This window comes from Erpetoichthys calabaricus, chromosome 4 (genome assembly GCF_900747795.2).
Source record: "Erpetoichthys calabaricus chromosome 4, fErpCal1.3, whole genome shotgun sequence".
NCBI lineage: Eukaryota > Metazoa > Chordata > Cladistia > Polypteriformes > Polypteridae > Erpetoichthys > Erpetoichthys calabaricus.
In genome coordinates, this window is record NC_041397.2 from 62023032 (window position 1) to 62045936 (window position 22905).

Below are 22905 nucleotides of genomic sequence, written 5' to 3' on the forward strand. Positions count from 1 at the left end.
CTTTATCTTTAAATATAACTATTAATTTTGCACGTGATGCATTTTCTTAACTTTTTTTCAGCAAAGAGCAATAAAACTTTCAGCAGTGATGGCAACATGTGTCCATGGCAGTATGCATGTTTGTTAGTTAAAAGCAGCGCGCTTAGGCTCAGGCAGCTATTTAAGTATGCGTGGTATCATAGCCAAGTGGACCCAGGATGTTGATGGGAAAATTCTTTGATCATGCATTCATGGCTCAGCTGGTTTCCTCATTAGGACTCTGGGGATCATAATTAAGGAACATACTATAGGAAAAAGTGGGCACTGTCCACTCTGCTAGGCTTCTTAGTGATAGACAAGGCCTATTAAGCTTTCTGCTGTGCCCTCTGCAATATCTTAGGGAAAAGCATTATTCCTTCCAGTGCAACAGTTTAGATGATGAAGTTCCCTTCTTGAAATAATAGCTTCTCAGACTGGGTTTGGTAACTGGCACAGGCTTGGCTTGGAAGAGTGTGCCTCATTTTTAATGCCCACAAAGAGAAGAGGTTGTCAGTTTTAAGGTTCCCATTTTAGAGAGTTCAATAGTTAATTGTTTAATTTTCTAATTTTTCAAAGAGTGAGAGCAGATTTTTTTAGACAGATGAGTAAACCTAGTTTTTGAATGAATGTGCAGTTTCTCATGATTGCATCCAGTTACAAAATCAGTGCCTTCTCATAGGCATGTTATTTTGTCCATTATTTTGTTGTCATTCATTTAATTATAGTTCTTTGCTAGGACAGAGTGTCTTGGCACCTTCTATCAGAAGGGCCTCTGCAAAGATGTCAATTGATTTACTCTGATTTACATTTTTGTTATTAAATGAAGTACAGGCTGGTCCATGTATACAGAGTTAAGTCACATTCTGTAATGTAGGTTGGAGGAAGCTGAAGTGGGATTTTTGCATCCCTATTACATCTGTCACCTTAAGTAGCAGCTCTACCAAATTATTTAATTAATTACCAGCATTACCAAAGGCAAACTGATAATTAACTAACTGAAGATAAATTTGTTCATTTTTCCTACATCATACCCTCACAAGTATAAAGGAGCTTGAGTTGTATAGAGAAAAAGACAGGGTCTGGGGGTTAAAACTAAAAGAAGAGTGGCAAGATCATGGCTGAGTCAGTGTTGTGAAAAGATGGTAAGCAATCGAGGATGATGCCACATTTGGAGAAGTGGAGCTCTAGAGGTAGGGTCATTCCTGCTAAGTTCCCAAAGAGCAGGAACAACCATGGAGATCCCACAGATGCCAAGGGACACCAAGTGGGAGAAGGGAGCAGTGCTCACAGAGTCCCCACAGATGCTATGGGACAGGATCCTGAATAATGACTATGCTTGCTAAAGGACTTCTCCTCTCACTGAGATGATATTGATTCGAAAAGAAGCACTGAGGCTTGTGATGTTTTCAATGGGACAAATCCTATTTGGATTTTAACCTCCACAAAGACACCACTTTATCATGAATTATTATTTACAGTATTTATGTAAAGTGCACTGCATTTTTGCACATCAGTTTACTTGATTTAGACTGGAATAAAAAGCACTTTGCACAATTGCACTAATCTTGCTGTTGTATATCCTCATTCACCCTATTCCATCTACCAAATGAATGAAGATGTGTGATATGTACAGGAGATGAGGAGGTAATATAAAGGTGTGGGAATGCTTAGTAAGAACAGTGGTAGGTGCAAGTTTGTCTTGTATGGGAGAACTGGTGGCAATGCTGGGGCTGATGTACTTAAAAATAGGCAGACAAAATGGTGGACATGAAGAGGGTAAATGAACATGTACTTTTTACGATGATTATTGGTAGATGACTGATGAATATACTGCAGAACATGCATCACAGGTTGGCAGAAGAAAGGAGGAGAAAGAGGAGTTTTAGGATAGGCTGATGGAGGAGATATCTGGAGTGCCCCGGGGGGAAGGTAATTTGTAGCGAATGGGACTGGAATAGATATGCAGGAGCCAGTGTACAGGTGAGAGTCACCGGTACTGTACATAATAAAGGGACGCAGAGCGAAAGGACCCTGAATGTGACATTTGAAGGGTGTCAAGTAGCCTTGATCCCAACAGTGGATAAAGGTGTGATGACCGATCACCCAGGGGAGAAATACAGAGGGATGGACAACACTGACTGGCTTACTGGTACCAACATCTGGGCTGTCCAGCCTCCCACCAAACTGGAAAAGGTCATGCACAAGGCAAAAGGTGTGCAGACAATGCGGGTCTCTCTTTATCTCACAGAGAGACCCAAAATGTCACCATACCCCAGAGCAACAAGGAGACATGTGAGACCGAGTATCCTAACAGTGTGGTGTGTGAGCCGGTGCGCTCATGTGCTTCTGATGGCTATGCAGGAGTGAGGCAGGGATTTCTGTTCTGTTTCCAGACTCGCAAGTCGCGGGCTCCGAGGGGTGGAGGTGGTGCTATGGCTGGAGGCTCTGTACCTTTACAGAAGATGTAGGTGACATGAGGTAGCATTGGTGAGACCCTGGGAGAAGCATGTGGCCAGCGCTTAGGAGGGCACTGAGGGTTGCTCCTGTTGAGCAACCATATAGCAGGAGTGGACATTATACTAAGGGTGTGCTGTCAATAGGAGAAGCCAGTGACTGGCAGTGGTGCCAGGACAGCGTGCTCTTGCCAGGAGGAGCCAGGTATTGGCAGCAGTGCTACCAAAGCAGGGTTCAATGGCTCCCCTTGGAACGCTGTGGGATTGGTGGCGGGGACAAGAAATAGTCATTTTGACTTCATTGGCATGCTGTTTGAATTGGAGATGAAATCATTACTAAATGTTCTTAGAGTGTGTAGCATAACTTTATGTGTCCTTCATTTACAAAATCTTCTACAAACAACTTTTCTTCACTAACCACGCAATCTTTTTCAAAAGACATGAATATTAAAGGTGTCTCAAATAAAAAGGTAAGTACAGTTAAGAAGTACAGTTAAGGTGGGTGTTCTTAAATCTTGGATCAACAGGGATATATCTGATTTTTATGGTATAATTTCTCATATATGCAATAATATACTTTGTAGTTAGCCTCATTATACAGACAAAGGCATGCCTGCAGGTTGTTAAAGAAATTTCACGCAGGTGGACTGTGATATGCAAAAGGAGCTCACCACATGAAAAAGATAAGAGAAAGAACAAAAAAATGGGTTCATTCATTAACTTTAAAGTGACTAATTTAGTTCATAAGAGAAAATGGGCATGAAAGTGTATCACGCTCACATAGATAGTGAAACGGGACCGTGAGGAGGGCCCTGCCTGGCTCCCTCCTCTTGATGTAACATTTCCCCCTCCCCTCGGCCCGCAGCCTCTGTCTCGGATTAGCGTGAATATATCGCTCCTGCAAGCAAACTATGATTCTTAGTGCGATGAGAGAAGTCATAAAATCAAAGTTCAAGCAAATTATAGAAAAAAAACAGATCTAAATCCATTTAGTAGTTCTCTCGTGAAAAGTGGACAGACATACAGACAGATGTTGGATTTTATATATATATAGATATGAACAATTTTTACAAATGTGTCTAATATAACTTATCAGTTGAGAATATTAATGTATTTAGCAGTGATGCATAATTATCATATCTTAAACCAACCAACCAATCATTTGCGAGATTAGGATGAATGGGATAACTGAACTAAATAGCAAGAAGTATGGGGCACATGAAAGTATATGTGGGCATCCCTGTGCTACACATCTGAAATCTTGTTGAATCCAAACTATTTAAGTTAAATTGTTCTTTAAGTGAAGGTTAAAACAACACTACATTAAGTATAAATACATAAGTGGCCATTCAATATAGAACATATTCCATCAACAAGATACTATCTGACAAGTAAGAAAAATTGACTTATTTTTTGCCCTTTCAAAATAGCAGAGAGAGAGAAGTTGGGAGCAAATAGTAGGCAATCTATTAACCTACAAAAAATGTAATTAACAACAGTTCAGATTAGTCTAACACAGTGTTATCCCAAACTCGATCCTGGGGACCCACTGTGGCTGCAGATTTTTGTTCCAACCAGATTCCTAATTGGCACTCCAGCCACCATAAAAAACCTAACATTGGTTCCATTCCATCTGAACTAGTGTGGTGCTGAGGTGTCACCCACTGCATGATTGCACTCAGGTCCTAATCTGGGTTCCTGAGTTGGTTTGTCATGTGGTGGGTGCGGCAATGCACTGTATCAGCGCATGCTCCTAACCGCCTCCTCCTCCGGATTCCTCATCAGTGACAACACCTGATAACACTGAGCTCATTTAATTAGCAGGCAGTTTTCTTTTATTCTACATTCAGAACAGCACAGCAGCATGATTTTTACATTTATAAGACATTTAGAAATATTTCTGCTTTTGCTATAGATTTTAATGCTTAACTCTCTTTTGTTGATTTCATTATATTTTGCCCTTTCTCTGTGCAGTTTTCCCCTTCATTGAGCAGACACGCAGGCAAACAACACTGAATAATCAAAGGCTGCAACTACTTTAGCGTCAGACCCATTAATTAGTAAATAATGGATTAATTAAACAATTAGAACACCTGGAAAAGTAGAATGAAAATCGAGAAGAAAATATTGTTGAAAAGAAAAAAAATACATTATTCCCATATAACTGCTTACTACATTTTAATAAAATGTTTTTGCCAAACTTAGTTTTCTAATTTCTATAATGTTCCCAAAACATTGAATCTGGGAAACAACAGTTCACTTAATTAGCCCAAGAGTCCAATTAAAACACAAGCTGGTTGGAACAAAAACCTGCAGCCACAGTGGGTCCCCAGGACCAAGTTTGGGAAGCGCTGCTTTAACACATAAACATACAAGAAAAACAATATATCTGAAAAGATACTATAGATTTTCAAATTAAGACAAATTGAGTATGATTAAGTTAGGAGATAATGCTACAGAGGAAAATAATGCCTACAGGCCCGTTTAAATTTGGCGAAAATAAAACTCTTGGTAGGGATGTTCTTCCATAACGCAGATGCATGCATTCCAGTATTCTGAAAGCAAGAGTGGCGCAGCGACACCCAAAGAGTGAGAGGAGAAGAAAGACAACGCCACCTGATCAGCAAATAGTGAAGCTACATTAGTAAACATAGTGGCTTTGATGACAAACAATAATGCATTTAACATCTGCAAAGAAAAAAATTCCATTACAAAATTTCTAAATGCTATTGTATGTGCAGTATATTTAAACAATGTATTTTAATATACTGGAAGTGTTATTTGGACAGAGATTCCTGTAGCAGGTTAGCATATACAGTACAGTACACCTTGAGGCTTAACTGTGAGAATTAATCAAATAGGATGTGACATTTTATCAGTTTTTTATATAGGTCCTTTTATTGTGAACCCTATAACAAAGTAACAAAACAGTAATTTTTCCTAAATGTAAGAAACAATATTTTAAAATAAGACTATTTTCTGCTGAATATAAAATGTATGCACTGACATTCTCATGTGTACTTCATTGTGTCACTCTTGTTAAACATTTTGGTTGTAAGTCTAAAAAAAATCATAGTTGCTGGATTTCTACTGTGAAACATGGTGACAAGTGCATTGTTATGGGGGGTTGGGGTGGGGGCGATTTTCAGTTGGGACCTGTGGCTCTACTAATGACACAGGGAGCAATGAACACACCCAGCCGCAAACCCTTTATTGATATTTCCCATATAACTTGACAGTGACTTAAACCAAACTGTATGGAATAAAGGGCAGAAATTGTCAGGGCAAATTTTGTAAAGGCTATGCACACCAACAAGACTTAAAAGGCTGTTTATCCAAGTTAAATCTACTCAGAACTGTTGGTATATTGAAGGAAAAAAATCTACCATTTTTATTTATGATACACTTTGCTACACAATAAAAATATTTTGCGTATTTATAACGTTGAGTATGTCGTATGAAACAGATGGTAAAGTGGAAGTGTTAACAGAAAACAATGCAGTTCTACAAGGTAGGATGAACGTAGTGTTAAGTCACTTAATGAATCCTCTCTTAACGAAATTGGTGGAATCTTTAAAATATAATCAGTGCAAAACTGGAAAAGTATGTATAGCGGCCAACAGGCCGGACATACGGGCATTCACAATTCGAAGCCTGGGATATCACTCGCCTCATGATTTGCTGGCTTTATTCGGCCGCGTTTTTCCTGATCTTGGAAAACTGCTTCATTTGGATGGATGTACGTTAAGCAAGAACAATGATAATATAAACTACAAAGAAAAATATCTATCGTGGAACGTTTGCAACCACCGCTCAGTTTTTTAAATGCCAAAGAGGCACACACTAATGTATTAATACAGTTAGTCTCCGAGTTAAATGTCATCGGCCATTACTTGTCTTGAACGGAAACGAAGTGGACTCAACATTCTGTGTCAAAGAATAAAACGTTGCGTCCACACTAACACCCAGTAATAGAGCAAACAACAAAAATCTGAATTCGCGTGAGCAAGTCCTTATTTGGGGTGTTAATTCATAGAAAAATGATTTACTACATAACTTAGATGTACATAATGAACAAGAATAGTTGCGTCAGATATTTGAAATAATAAAATGTGTATTCAATTTAAATGTTTAAAGTGTACATATTCTCAATTGTTACAGAAAATTGTCAGCTTTCATCCCCTGATAGAGGTCCACAGAATGCTAGATCCGCAGTAAAGGATCAAAAATAAAAAATAAAATCATATTCCTAAACCTGCCCTTTAACTTGTCCAAAATGATACAACACTTGCTTTTGTTTAACATTTGCTATCGTTAACCTTCTGGGAGTGGCTCTTTGAGGACTAGAATCAATGTTAAAGGATTAAGTATAAAAAATATTAAATAAGTAATCTGCAACCTCGAAATAGCATAAAACGATACAACTCGTGCCTATATTACCCCATTTTTCCCCATATTGGTGAAAAAAAGTAACTTTCACCCCTCGGTTCTCATTATGGAGTGAACCCCTTAATGTGGCACGAACAATTTCAAGTCCTTCTGTTCACTGATGCTGAATATTCCAATGCGTTTATTCATTATCATGAGGACGTTATTTCCTGCACAAAAATGGCATAAAAGTTAGAAATTTCGGATTCTGAGGGCCAAACATGGGGGGGACCCCAAGACGCTCGATCTCGTGCATAACTAGACATCATGGCGAGTCGAACAGCGTATCATATGCAGAGGTTTTCAAGTACCGTTGAGTCAGGAGGCGCTGGACACAATAAAAAACGAAGTGATTTCAAAGCGTTCATAAGTAATTCTTACGAACGCCGTTGACGTATTATTTTCATTACGTTTATTTCCACGTGCATTTTAAGACCACAAAACAATAAAAACACTCCAGACCTGCGCTGTCGTCAGCAATTGTCCATTTTTGTATTCGCCGCACATATACTTGACAAGGCGGGTCATTCGAGGGTAGCTCCCTCCAGTTCGATCAGCCAGCCAGCAGACGAAGCGGGCGGCGCGCATCCTACAGGCACGCGCGTCACTGCCTGCCGCTGCGGCTCGCAGTAAAGATGGCGCCTTCTCACATACTGAGGTGCTGTCAGAGGGTTTTGGCGTGGGTTCCCGTCGTTTTTATCGCCCTTGTCGTCTGTTGGTCGTACTACGCCTATGTTGTCGAGTTATGTATCTGTAAGTATTTCTTGTTCCGTTCTTATGGAGTGAGCGAGAAGGAGGACAGGGAAGAGTTTGGGAGTGGGGTGGGAGCGCGTACTGTACATTGTTGCTCACAAAAGTCGACGCGTTAAACATCCAGGAAGTGTACTCCTCGTAAGTTTGTGTGGGGAAAAAAAAATCTGGTCACTCCGAACCAATTAACGACTCAAGAGAGGTAGTGATAGTCTTGAAAGCTTGTACCTGACCTCTTTGGAGCACTGGGTTGTTTTTCCATTTGCTTTAATGTTGGTGCTCGTGTCGGGGCGCTCATTAAACTGATTAGATTGAATGGAATGGGGTGGATTTGCGGATTGCTTAAATAACCAGTGTGTGACACGCCACACGGAGGGTGACAATGTTAAACTTGTAAAACAAGATTCATAAGAGGAAAGTATTGGCGCGTCACTTAGGTACCGCTTAGGGAATGAAAACGATGAGGTTGGATTTATCTGCCACCTAGCTGTACTTTTCGGCACGGATACTATCCTAATCCTTTCAGATTGATAAAACAGTTTGCGGTATGAAGTGTATTTAGGTCTCCTCAGACGCGATACATTTTTCTTTCGGCCTTTTATCACGGTACGGTGATATTTGTTTGTATATATAAACTGGAAAGAAAGTTGAGCAAAATAATGATTGAAACATCTCTGTAAAATAAATAATTGTGCAATGTGCACCTCTGTTTGCTTCCTGTTTTATTATTGTGGCACACGTTCTAAAACGCACGGGTTAGTTGGGGCCGATTTTTTGAGCTTTTAGCTACAAAATGTGACAGATACGCGATTTGAAGAACTGGTTTGTAACTAATACTGGTAGAAGATAATTTTGGAATTTGATGAAAATGTCTGCTTTAAGCATGGCAACGGTGTTTTCCTGGTTTCCTCCCACAGTCCAAAGTTATGCAGGTTAGATGGACTGGCGATGCAAAATTGGCCCCTGTTGTATGTACCGTATGTATGTATGTATGTGTGTATGTGTGTGTGTGTGTGTGTTCACCCTGGGATGGATTGAAGCCCTGTCGGAGTTGATCCTGCCTTGATTTCCACATATGTAAAGATAGGCTCCAGCTGGTTAAAAAGGGTGTAATTTGTTTGACACGTTTTTCTCTCCCAAGGATTCAATACTTGGGTTAATAATTTATTTTAATTCACCAGCGTATACAATTAAAAATAATCTGAAATAAGATAACAGCGTTTTGCATGTGGAGCAAAATGAGGTGCTAGACTTTTATATTTGCTGATATTTCCCTGTCACATTCTTCTAGCCTGGCTTTCATGGGTTTTTTTTTTGGAGTAACGTTTCTGTTAAGCACTCAGTTGTAAAAAGCTAACATTAGTTCAGATTTACATTAGATTTTTTTTTTGCATTTTTAGTGCCAGTAAGGTGGAAAGATTTTAACAGCTGTCACATTTTTTCTACTTGTGTTTTAAAAATTTAACTAATTTTTAAAAACTAGAGCAATATTATAAGCACATGTGCAAGCTTGTCAGTGTATTTGAAATGTCAGGTACAATGTTGTACTTTTCAATCATAGTACTTTTTAAATTCCCATTAATTTAAACCTTGTAAAATAAGAATTTAACTGAAATTGTAATATTGTATTTTTAAGCAATATCTTACAATTTCCAAGCTTCCTCTGTGTTCCTAAGGTCTTCTTGATAAATTCATTTTAAAGTAACAACTGTAGTCTACTGTACTCATTCCCTTCATAATTTTGAACACTTCTATCATGTCTCCTTTATGTTTGTTTAAACTAAAATGTTTCACTTCTTTCAGTCATTCCTCATAGCTCATACCCATTAATCTGGAATACTGTTACTAGTACTAGTGTCTGTATTACAAAAAATATATAAACGGAACTAAACAAAGGCCAGAGATAAGTAACTGGACTGATTCCATGACTAAGACTCAGTAGTGGGTTTGTGTAGTTTAAGAACAGCCTCCTTTTTTCTTTAGGTGTTGTACTGCACCGTCAGCCCGGGTAAAACCAAACCAAACCATTTCCAAACAGCAGAGCTAGGACTACTATGACCAATTTGCAGAAGTCCTGTATCAGATAATAGTTGGGTAAAGGTCTTAGAATTGAAAACACTTTGAATGTGAGAGGTCGCAGATTTTTATTATGTAATTTTCAAAAACCTATTAATCTTCTCCTTGTCCCAACTCATGAATATCATGTGGGTAGTTAACCTCCTGGCATTAACCCCAAAAATCTTAAATGCACAAAGAAACACACTACTACTGTTCCGATTGCAATATCAAGGTGTGCTTTATTGACTTAAAACATATCACATGGAAGATGTGTACTAAATCTGCATCAGTACACCTATGGAAACTAGACATACCATTCCTAGTATATTTATGTTGATGTTTCAATAGTTACATGATTCATTTTTGTTTTTCTGGGGGTAAATATACCAATCTAGAGTTGTTTTTTTTTTTGTTTTTTTTTTTAAGTGTGAATGTATGATTGTTTAGTTGAAGTTACAGAAAGTTACAGACTTGAAAGCGAATAGTATTAAGTGTAAAAAAAGAATTGTTTGGACACTGAATTTTTGTTATTTTATAATGGCTTATTGTTATGCGTTGGTCCATTTCCTGCCACACACATTTAGTAATGTTATAATTAGACTGTGGCCAAGTAAAATTTTGCATGGTAAGTTACAGTGTGAATGTAATATCAGAGATATGTACCGTTTCACACAAATAGTTTTATCTAATGCTTTAAAGATTTTATATAAGATTGTACAGTTTGAAGTGAAATTCTGACCCGCCTTAGTAGTCCACCTTTTGAAATCTTTACTAATCTCACCTTTTAAGTGATTATCTATATGAAACTTCCACTCTATATTACACATGTTCTTTTAGTTAGTAATTGTGCATACAGCTAAATTGTGCAGTTGCATGTATCTTTCATTCAGCTTTAGGTCCACAAAGACAATCAACACTGCTGTTTCAATTCAGCACCAGCCTTGCCTATTGTGTGCTTGTTTTTGATACATTTGTAGTTATTGCAACTGTGAACACATTTCATTTTAAATTTTCATGTTACATTATATACTACAATATATGTTGTACATCTTACTATTTTTTAATTGTTGCAGTTTTTGTTTTCTACCAGAAAAGCATAACATTTTTTTATGTATGTAGTGATGGGCTATGTTGGGCTTCTACAAAAGGCAAAGATATTTAAAGGTTATTTCTATATCCATCCATTTTCAAATCCATTTCTTCCAGGTTTATCAGTAGATCCACAGGGTAACCAGCCTAGTATCTATCCAGGCTGTATCTTGTCTTAACTCCCACAAAATGGAAAAAAGTACAGATTATCTGCATACGGTCTCTTACAGTGTTTTGTGTTGGCTCCAGGCATTTCTACTTTTATGTTTAATCCACCTGACATGGTTCTTTAGCACAGTCTTTTCTAATACTACATGAAACTTACAACAGCCATAACCATCTTTTGAAGATAGCATTTAATTTAAACTGTTTAGCTAGCTGGTGGACCACAAACGTTTAACCTTTCCCTTTAGCTCTTTTGAGACTCTCCATTTGCAGTGGTTCTCTGTATTTATTTTGAAAATATCTTCTAAATTTGAATATATTCTGGTTTCACTATTCAATATTTAAACTTCATCAACAAACAATATGCGGAGTCAATGGAGGCTCTGATTGGGGCGCTCGAGAGACTGAGCAAGGAGTCTGAGTGTCTGGGCTTGCGAGTGTCCTGGATAAAAACCAAGATCCAGGCCTTTAATGACCTCTTGGGCACAGCCATCAGCAGTGTGTCTACCTTGTCGAGAGGTTTATTTACCTTGGCAGTGACATTCATGTCTCTGGTGACTCTTCCTGTGAAGTCAGTAGACAGATTGGGAGAGCATGGGGAGGTGGGGAGAGGGGGGTCATGAGGTTGCTGGAAAGGGGTGTGTGGAGTTCCCGATATCTATGCAAAAGGACGAAGGTCCAAGTCTTTAGAGTCCTGGTGCTTCCTGTCTTGCTATATGGTTGTGAGACATGGACACTATCCAGTGACCTGAGACTGGACTCCTTTGGTACTGTGTCTCTCCGGAAAATCCTTGGGTACCGTTAGTTTGACTTTGTGTCAAATGAGCGGTTGCTCATGGAGTCCCGAATGAGGCACATTACCTGCATTGCGAGGGAGCGTCAGTTACGGCAGGGGACCCGAGTGGCTGGACCAGGCCAAGGGGTCGCCCACGTAACACCTGGCTGCAGCAGATAGAAGGTCATTTCCGGAGAGTGGGACTGGACTGCGTGTCTCCCTGGAGGGATTGCCAGCCGGGATCCCGAGTTGTTTCGTTGTGTAGTGGGTGTGGCAACGCACTGTATCAGTGCATGCACCCCAACTTGATTTGACTTTAACGAACAATCCATTAGGAAATGGAAGTTCCATATGGAAGTATGGGACAAAGACTGTTATGCATATGTTTTAGAATGTTATAGTGACTGGGTGATAAAATGTGCCAAATATACTTGAAACTTGTTTGGAATGATGGAGCAGCAACTTGTGTTTTCTGCCAGTTACTAAGCATGCATCTGCCACCGTCCCTTTAAACATGTTATTAATGGCCAAATTATCATACATTTTAAAAAATTTTAAGATAGTTTTAATCATTGCACAATGTATAATCAATCAGAAAAATACAGTAATTGGCATACTTTGGACTACACCATCCTTCCTTTGTCTTTGAGGTTTAATGCTCCCCTTCAATAATCTATCATCCTTCTTTTTCCGTGTTCTGTGGTGGTAGACCATTTTTTCTCTCGTGCATGACTCAGTATGCAAAAACAAGACACTACTGGATGGTTTTAAGTGTGAGATCACATGATTTTGCTTTTTCCAGTGGTCATCAGACATACATTTTTAAAGCGTGCATTTGGCTGACATCAGACATAATGTTACAGTATAATATGAAAATATTTGAAAGTTAGGTTCAAGTAAAATTAAGTTTAAATCAGTGTTTGAGATATTGAACTGTACTTCGTTAGCTGTTTATCTATTTTGCAGCCTTTATATGTAAACAAGTATTTTGTTTTTTGCAACATGTGCTGTTCTCCAACCAATAATGTCACTAAAATGTCCTCAAACATTCATGTTGGATTATCAGTTATTTGATATTTCACAGTAGTTTATTTTACCGTGATGAAATTAAGTAGTAGTTTGCTGTATGATGAGAACACACTGCCAAATATGTAAGATTTTCCTATTGAAAGACAGAGCAAAGAAGATTTCTTTTTTTAATGCTGTTTATACTCAACTTAGTTTCAATGCCTAAATCAGAATTGGTTATGAAATCTGATCCAGTATCTGTGGTTTTTACTTACCAAAATGTAGACATAGCCACTTTGTTTATATTGCGAGATCCAAGCACCCCTCCAACGGGCACTCGATAATTTGCCAAATGTGCTGTGTGCTGAAACTCTGTTAAGAGTCAGGGGTGGTTATGCGCTTCTGGTTCAACTGCAAGTTCGCAGGCTCACTGCATAACGAATATGTCGCTGATGGTTGATGCAGGGAACATTTTAAACCAGCCACTGACCTGGCCTTGCTTTTTTCTGTCTTTTCTTGTGCAGGAAGGGTAGCTGTTCTATTAATCTGAGAAGGGAGCTAATGCAGGACAGCTTTTAGAGTCACTGCTTGTGTGATATGTATGCTTAAGTGACAGCTCCCGTTTGAATAAATGCTTTGAGAATGTTCCTGTCTTTTTTTTTTAAACCTTCAGTTTTCTATTTATTATAAATAGAGGTCATTTTCTAAATGTATTGGGTTGGTGTAGTGGGGTATACAGTATTATACGTCTCAGCATTTTTTGCCATTATTTCCTTTATTTTCATTCTAATACACAACATGAGTTAAAAGTGTCAGGACTGTCTTGCTAATAGCTTTGATGAATCCCAGTGCTTGAAGACCTTTTAAAATTAGACAAATAGCATGTTAATATCTGTGCAGTTGTCTTTCCAAGTACTCCTTTCTTCTTTCTATATGTTAAGTATGGCACAGAAATGCCATAATTTAGCAAATATCTGATCTGACTATATAAACTCTGATAGATCTGAATTACTGAAATTGAAATTGAGTTTAGTACTACAAATAAAAGAGGCCTGTATCTAAACTTCAATAATTGAATTACTGTTTTTTGGGTGTTAACATCAAATCTGATCTGTGTCAAATAAGTGAAAAGTATGAGAATTCAGTCACATAAGACTGGTAGTGTGAATGTAGTTTTAGAAGGTGCACATGATTTCCAGCACTGACTACAATTTGATTGCTATGATGAGTGAGAAGAAGCAAAATACTTAACAGAAACAACAATATGATATATTACTGTGTTAGCAGTTTCCGACCCACATTTTCAAAGTTTTGGACTGATTCTCATATTTTTCTGACCATAACTGATGGCTGTCCATGAGTATCCAAACCATTGTATGACTCTAGCATGAAGCTGCCATGTTGACTCAACAACTTTAAGTTTAAAGGGTGGGATTAGATGCAGGTTTTTGTTATACTATACTGTAAAGACAGGTTGAGTTTGACTAATCTGAAATACCAGGGACCAGAAGTATTTCCAAATTTGGAATATTTGCATAAACACAAGGTATTTTCAGGACCCTATTTTTCAAGTTGGGACTTTTGTGTTTTTTTGTCAGTTTACATAGGCTTCCTGTTGTCACTTCTCAGGGAACTGGCCGACAGGGTAGGAATGTTTCATCTCTGTCATGTCTGTAAGCTGTGCTGTAAGCCATTAACTGACTGACAAAATGCTACATCCAGTTTTCATGTGGTGTGCATAACATGTTTTTGACGACATATAAAGGCAATCTACAGTAGTTTCCGGTTTTCCTAACAACGTTGGAGAAATTTAATGCACTTGTATTGCAATAACATTTATTGAGAATGAAGCTTCTTTTGTTAACCCTAAGCAGAGACATTCCATTAACGTGTTGTGCAGGTGTTATTGTTTTCACACCTAAAACACAGTATGTCAAAACTGGCATAAGTCTTGGTGCACCCTAAACTCCACAAACCCACCAATGGTCAATTGAGTGATGGTGCTTCGTGGCCCTTGCTGCTTCACTGGGTACCCAAACCCCAGTCATCAATCATGTGTCCTTGTTTGGTGGTGCTTAACACTAGAATTACCAGAGTCTATGAAAAAACTCGTAGATCCGGCCCACCTTAAAACCGTTCTCACCTCTCTTTTGTCTTCTAAATGTGCCGATTAAGACGAGCAGCAAGTAGCCGGCTATTCCATCCCCCGCCATCGCAGAACGTTCACTAAGTTTTTGCAGCTCATGCCTTCTTTGATTATCTGGGAGTGACTGAACTGCTGGAGTTTTAGAATGGAAATAATAGATCGTTATTTGGAACACACGCATTTCATGTGTGTTACATTTCTATAGTAATCTGTGTAAACACATTGTTAAAACAAACTTTTTCCTATTTTAGTAATAAATGTTACAAAATGTAGGCATAAACTATAGAATGTGTGAAGCCTGAAGTCCAAACATCAAATAAACACTTTCACAAAAGGTTCAAGGATGATATGACACCTTCCGTGGCTTAACGCTAAGGTTTGCCGTCTTGGAGCTCAGCAGCCTTGCCGTGCTACAGAGACCCGAGTTCAATTCCCAGCTTTGGAGAAAGTGTTTTTTTTTTTCCTCAAATGGACATAAAATTTATAAATTGGTATGCACTGTAAATCGTTAAGTTTAAAATGTTGATCGCGGTTATTTCTGTTGATTAATTCATGCTTTTTACTTAGAGTCAGAACAGGAGCTTGTTCAGCTTATTCAGCTTCTGATCTGACTCAAACAGCACCAGTATAACTTCACACCCGATCTGACGCTGTTCGTTTTCAAATAATATTGCATTACTTCTTCGATGTTTTCTGATTGGTACTATTCGTGTCATAAAATGATTTCTTCAAAACGTCACATTAGTGCTGGGCGGTATACCAGTTCATACCGAAAACCGTTTTTTATTTTTTTTATAATATGGATTTTTCTTATACCGCAACACCGGTTTAAATTGCCTAAACGACGTTCGGAACGTGGCGCAGCGGGAAACTGTTCAAGTGGGGACCTTTTTCACTGCTACACCACTAAACACAGATTTGTTGCACTAGGGCTCTTTTTCACTGCTACACCACCAAATAGTGGGCGGTAGCATAGGTATGCCGCGTGGTGAAAATGGACAGAGAGCCGAAAAAAAGCAGTCACGTCTGTCGCCTGGAGATGCTTTACTTTTAAAAGGTCAGATGTGTAAATACTGTTTCTATACTACTGGATAATACTGCAAGCCAAGTTGTACTTGTTTTATTTGTTTTCAATACAGTGTAATGTACCTGGGTACTGTGTAATACTGTGACGACATTTTGACTTTATTCTCGACATTTCCACTTTAATCTTGACGCTTATGACGAGAATATATTCTTTTGACTTTATTCTCGTAATTTGTCATTAAAGTAGAACATCGTAAACTAAACTTCATCATAAAATGAATATTTAATTTACTAGATTTTCTCAAACCCCGTCATAAGTTATATAGCACATTAAATGCTTTGTGTTAAGTGATTCGTTCAGAGATGGGCGCAACTCTGAATGGATGGCATAATTAAACATGTATAATGAAGATATTTTTAAAGTTCTGAACACTCCGTGGGCTAAGTTTATAACTAGTTTTAATTTCACAAAGACGTTTATCGTGTGGTGATTGGTTATGTGGTTATGTGGTGAAAGAAAAAGGAAGGATAGGAACTGGGGTTTTGGTAGCCTACGTCAGATAGAGACAGCATGTATGCAATAAAGATAGCCCGCTCAGAAGAACATGCATTGAATTCTGTGTTCGTGTCTCCGACCAGCAGATCACAAACCCAACATTTACACAATATTTAAGTTAAACCTGTGCGATAGCTATTCATACATCCAGTTTTTTGGAGCCTCGTCACACCTGCCATAAAGTTCTCTACACTGAACATACACCTGGGGACCCCTTACTGCGAGGGAGCAGCACTACCGCCTCACTACCGTGCATGTGTAATACCTGCTTTAATGCATTTCATCATGAAAATGATATCAAGTATTTATCTTAGCATTCTAAATTTTCAGAAAGCAGGAATATCATGAAGTGAATGGATTCTGTATGGTGATCGCTGTCTTCTCTTAGTGCGGAGGAAGTCAGTTTAAGAAGCGTAGTGATTAACCATTGGGTCGGGGAACGTAACACAAAGCATTTAATGTGCTGCATTAATTTATGATGGGGTAAATTAAGTAATTGATTAAACATTGATTTTAGGAAGAAGTTTAGTTTACGACATTCTACTTTAATTATGAAGTAAACTGAGAATAAAGTGGAAATGTCGACTTTAATCTCAACATAAACGGCGAGAATAAAGTGGAAATGTCGACTTTAATCTCGACATAAACAGCGAGAATAAAGTGGAAATGTTGACTTTGTTCTCGACATATAGTTTGTTTTTTGCTTCCCAGTATAGCTTAGCTTGAAGCAAGGTCCATATTAATGCAGTTTGCCTAAATGATAGTTCAGCTGGTAAAGATGTCATCACCAAGTTGTACTTGTTGTGTTTTATTTTAATTTGGTGAATACTGTGTAATGCACCTGGGCTTGAAGTCTTGAAGTAATAGTGCAACTATCAGTAATAATACTATTATTTATTTTATTGTTATTATTTATTAGTTTAAATATTATGCAGTTTAATGATGATAAAGTTGTTTAAAAAGTCAATTTAACGTGTCAGTGGACAGAGATTGTTAACATTAACAGAAAGTATAGTTGGTTTACAAAAAATATTTACTATTTATTCCTTTTCTAAGACATATTCGGTGCAATACAATTTTTGACAAGCACTTCTGGATATTTTACTAAGTCTAAATGCCTCTTTGTATGGTTGAAAATATGTTGTCAAAATTATAGTTTGTTTTTGCAAAATTTGTTCAATAAAAAGGTTCTATATTTTGACTGCATCTGTCATGCAATGTGATAACTTCTCCATTAGTGCCACCCCCTTGAAAACTATCACTTTATGGGGCAATGCAAAACTGTATTAATACTTGTATGCACATTAAAATGTTTTTTTTTGTACAATGTACAATACTCTTGACAGTGGAATAGGTTATTCTTAGCCAGTAATTGCAGTGGAAAATGTGGTTAACATCCACTCATGCATGGGGAAAAAAATACCATCGAATACCGTGAAACCAGGATAATTTAGAAAAATACTGTGATATAGAATTTTGGTCATACCGCCCACCCCTACGTCACATATATTTGTCTCTCTCTTTTTTTAAAATGTGCGTTGTAGCACGCAGCAACTGGCCACCTGCATGTTCTTGCGCACACTGAATAAGACAGCGCTATATGCAATCATCAGATTCAAATGTTAACAGTTATATAGCACGGAATGGAAATCAGCAGTTCTTAGCATTGCACCACGCAAGCTGTCATATCAACCGCCTACTGTAACTTGCTTTCTTTTTTCTTCGGTTATAGTCTTGAATAAAAGTACACTTGTTTTGTTATACTTTTACATCAACATATTCCTATGTTTGAGCGACATGGGCATGCTCAAAAAATACACATGTAATGCCACAAAAAGTGCATGCAGACACTTCAGTTCGCAAGCATTGGTACGAAAATGCAGTCGATACACTGCAGAGATATAGCGCGTCTTTATGTGAAAACAGCAGTGTCAGATGGGGAGTGTCTGATGATTGCATATAGCGCTGAAGTTAATGCTCTTTACTGTGCTTTCCTCTGCATGTCCTGGAGTACAAAAGAAACAGCATACAGCAACACGTGGGGACTGGCAAGATTGTGGGAGAAAAACACGTGGTTGTATGTATCGTGATACACTGCAGAGCTATAGCGCGTCTTTATGTGAAAACAGCAGTGTCAGATGGAGGTGGGGGGGGTGTTAGGGAAGGATCCTGAACGCAATTGAGACAATGAAAAGTGAATTAAAAAAAAAAAAATAAAGCTAACCTTTACAAATATCATAAATTACACCGGCTGTTGCAGACTGAAATCAAATGTATCTTTTTATTCTAAAACAGTAAAAAATAAGAACACTTCTCAAAATGAAATCATGCAGGATCGAACTGGTGACCTTCTGATTCCCAGTCAGCAACTGATACTATTGTGCCACGGCGGCAGCCATAGTAAATGAGTGTCAATGTCGCACACTAAGGCGGCTTTTTTTTTTTTGTACCTTTTGTGAAAGTGTTTCTTTGATATTTGGACTTCAGGCTTCATACATTATATAGTTTGTGGTAACATTTTGTCATTTGCTACTAGAATATAATAAACGTTTCTGTTTTAAAAATGTGTTTACACCGATTACTGTGGAAATGTAGCACACGTGAAATGCGTGTGTTCCAAATAATGATTTATTATTTCCACTCTAAAACCCCATTTCACTCCCAGATAATCAATCAAGGCATGAGCTGAGAGAAGTTCGTGCACGTTCTAAGTCGGTGGGGGGATGGAATAGCCGGCTGCTTGCAGCATGTCTTTATCAGTACATTTAGATGACAAAAGACGCTGGCGGAGAGGTGAGAACAGTTTTAAAAAGCGATTTAAGGTGGGCCGGATCTACAAGTTTTTTCGTAGGCTCTGGTAATTCTAGTGTTAATGGCGGACAACCTAACAAATGACACACACGTTCTAAATGAATAGATCTGTTTGGAAACTGCACATACTGTATGTCGTTCTCTTCCACACAGCAGTAAAAAAAAAAGATTAGAGAGAAAATAGGTGGTGTCATGTCTGGGCTCAAAAAGTTTTGAATTTCAGATTAGGGATACTCAACCTCTGTTAGTTTTTATTTTTTATAAATTTGGCATATATTCAAAACCCACATTATTTTAGTAATGGTTATAAATATAGTTTAATTTTAAATTAATGGCACATTTTTACTATAGGAACAGTGTAAGTATACAGTTAGGTCCATAAATATTTGGACAGAGAACTTTTTTCTAATTTTGGTTCTGTACATTACCACAATGAATTTTAAATGAAACAACTCAGATGCAGTTGAAGTGCAGACTTTCAGCTTTAATTCAGTGGGGTGAACAAAATGATTGCATAAAAATGTGAGGCAACTAAAGCATTTTTTTAACACAATCCCTTCATTTCAGGGGCTCAAAAGTAATTGGACAAATTACATAACTGGAAATAAAATGTTAATTCCTAATACTGGTTGAAAACCCTTTGCTGGTAATGACAGCCTGAACACATGGACATCACCAGATGCTGGGTTTCCTCCTTTTTAATGCTCTGCCAGGTCTTTACTGCAGCGGCTTTCAGTTGCTGTTTGTTTGTGGGCCTTTCTGTCCGAAGTTTAGTCTTTAACAAGTGAAAAGCATGCTCAGTTGGGTTAAGATCAGGTGACTGACTTGGCCATTCAAGAATTTTCCACTTTGCTTTAAAAAAACTCCTGGGTTGCTTTGGCTGTATGTTTTGGGTTATTGGGCGGCGTTTCATGATACAGATGGACAATCAATTTGACTGCATTTAGCTGGATTTGAGCAGACAGTATGTCTCTGAACACCTCAGAATTCATTCGGCTGCTTCTGTCGTGTGTCACATCGTCAATAAACACTAGTGTCCCAGTGCCACTGGCAGGCATGCACGCCCAAGCCATCACACTGCCTACACTGTGTTTTACAGATGATGTGGTATGCTTTGGATAATAAGTTGTTCCACGCCTTCTCCATACTTTTTTCTTGCCATCATTCTGGTAGAGGTCGATCTTGGTTTCATCTGTCCAAAGAATGTTTTTCCAGAACTGTGCTGGCTTTTTTAGATGTTCTTTAGCAAAGTCCAATCTAGCCTTTCTAATCTTGAGGCTTATCAGTGGCTTGCAACTTGCAGTGCACCCTCTTTATTTACTTTCATGCAGTCTTCTCTTCATGGTAGACTTGGATATCGATACGCCTACTCACTGGGGAGTGTTGTTCACTTGGTTGGCTGTTGTGAAGGGGTTTCTCTTCACCATGGAAATGATTCTGCGATCATCCACCACTGTTGTCTTCCGTGGACGTCCAGGTCTTTTTGCGTTGCTGAGTTCACCAGTGCTTGCTTTCTTTCTCAGGGTGTACCAAACTGTAGATTTTGCCACTCGTAATATTGTAGCAATTTCTCGGATGGGTTTTTTCTGTTTTCGCAGCTTAAGGATGGCTTCTTTCACCTGCATGGAGAGCTCCTTTGACCGCATGTTGTCTGTTCACAGCAAAATCTTCCACATGCAAGCACCACACCTCAAATCAACTCCAGGCCTTTTATCTGCTTAATTGATAATGACATAACGACAGACTTGCCCACACCTGCCCATGAAATAGCTTTTCAGTCAATTGTCCAATTACTTTTGAGCCCCTGAAATGAAGGGATTGTGTTAAAAAATGCTTTAGTTGCCTCACATTTTTATGCAATCGTTTTGTTCACCCCACTGAATTAAAGCTGAAAGTCTGCACTTCAACTGCATCTGAGTTGTTTCATTTAAAATTTATTGTGGTAATGTACAGAACCAAAATTAGAAAAAAGTTGTCTCTGTCCAAATATTTATGGACCTAACTGTATCTGAATATTGTGTGTAAAATCTAGAAAGCCTTAAACTGTAATTAACAATGCTTATAAGGCAAATAATTTTTTTCTGAATTAATTCACATGATGTAAAGAAATATGGATAACTACAGTATAATTTATATTTTATGTCTCTTCTTCTTTCTAGTAACAATAATGAACACTGGGGAGAAAAGTAAGTTTTGTTTTTGGTTTTTTAATTCAGGTTGTACAAGATTTTGGTGTTTTATTGAAATTAAGATACACCAAAATTATAATAATGGCAGTGTTCTGTTAAAAGGATTGTTTGTTGTGCTTGTGAATATGAAGTAATTAAAATTATGATACATTGTGTTTCCTTGTACTGCATGAAATACTAGTAAATCTTTGATAATAAAAAACAAATTATTGGCAAGAACACTCCCTTTAATTTTAGAGTTTAATCCGTTCTCATTTCTGGACTAAATCCAATGACTATTAAAAGGTACCAGCATGTTGTGGATTAAAAGTTTAAAAAGCAGAATTGATGCCATTTTATTGTAACTTGTACTCTTTACTATCGGATTTATTTTTCTTTCTTGCAGTTGTTTACCTTGTGATTTTTCATCTTTCCTTCGTAATGTTTGTCTGGTCCTACTGGAAAACAATTTTTTCAAAGCCAGCTAATCCATCCAAAGATGTGAGTATCACAATCTGATGTAATCTTTTTTTTATTTTTAGTAACTTTTAAATAGATTTTTTTTCACTCAAAACCACATGCTATATTTTTATTACAATCTATTAAAGGAATACTCAACCCAAAAATATTTTAAAATGTTACTTACCCCATGTAGTTTGTAGTGAAGGCTGAGAACATTTTTAATATCATGTTTTCATGCAGCATGGACAGAAAAAATGTCATGGCATATTTAAAACCAAATAGTGATCAATGCTATATAATGGCAAGCAATGTGAAACGCTTTTATAGGGGGGGGGAACCTTACATTACTTGTGTCACATAATCATCATGTCAGTTATCTAATTGTATTCCCAAAATGTGCAAAATGCATGATTTTTTGCTAAAATATTGTGATGAGACTGTAATAGAAGAATAAAGACTATAACAAATACGTCTAGCTATCCTATTAATATGTTCATACAATTCTGCAAATGCTACCAAAAAATCTGTTGCAAAACTTTAGAGGCAACTATTGTATTCTATATAATACACTATATAGTAACTTTCAACTAGTAATTTGTGTTATTACTGGAGTTCAGCTTTGAAATGTTATTTTGCATGCATAGATTCATTAATCCATTTTCTAAACCAAGTTAATCAAAGTTATAAAGTTATTCATGTTCATTATTTTTATGTCCAACTGTACCAAAGGTACAATAATAATTCATATAAAGATTTCTTGTTTAAATGTTTTCTTTGTTATATAATAAAATGATAACAATAACACGTACATGAGCCTTTATAAGTCTGTTTCTTCTTAAATACTAACCACAATTTTAATAGTTTATTACATTTATATAGGGCTTTTCTAACCTACTCAAAGCGCTTTACATAGCCAGTGGGGAACCACTTCTGCCACAGTCTGCAACTGCAGACATTTTTGCGTCACTACACTCACCACACATTAGATACTA

At 37.6% G+C, this 22905-nt stretch overlaps 1 protein-coding gene across 2 annotated transcripts in view; it reads left to right on the forward strand.

The window, feature by feature from the left end:
* Positions 1–7451: 7451 nt before the first annotated feature.
* zdhhc20b (zinc finger DHHC-type palmitoyltransferase 20b) overlaps positions 7452–22905 on the forward strand; it is a 62919-nt gene continuing 47465 nt past the window's right edge. Inside the window, exons 1-3 of one of the 2 annotated variants that reach the window (XM_051926792.1) lie at positions 7452–7652; positions 21443–21469; positions 21858–21952. In XM_051926792.1, coding sequence (XP_051782752.1) covers positions 7535–7652; positions 21443–21469; positions 21858–21952 — 240 coding nt within the window. In that variant the 5' untranslated portion in view covers positions 7452–7534. The remainder of the gene's footprint in view (positions 7653–21442; positions 21470–21857; positions 21953–22905) is intronic. The other variant, XM_028799523.2, reaches the window with a different exon arrangement.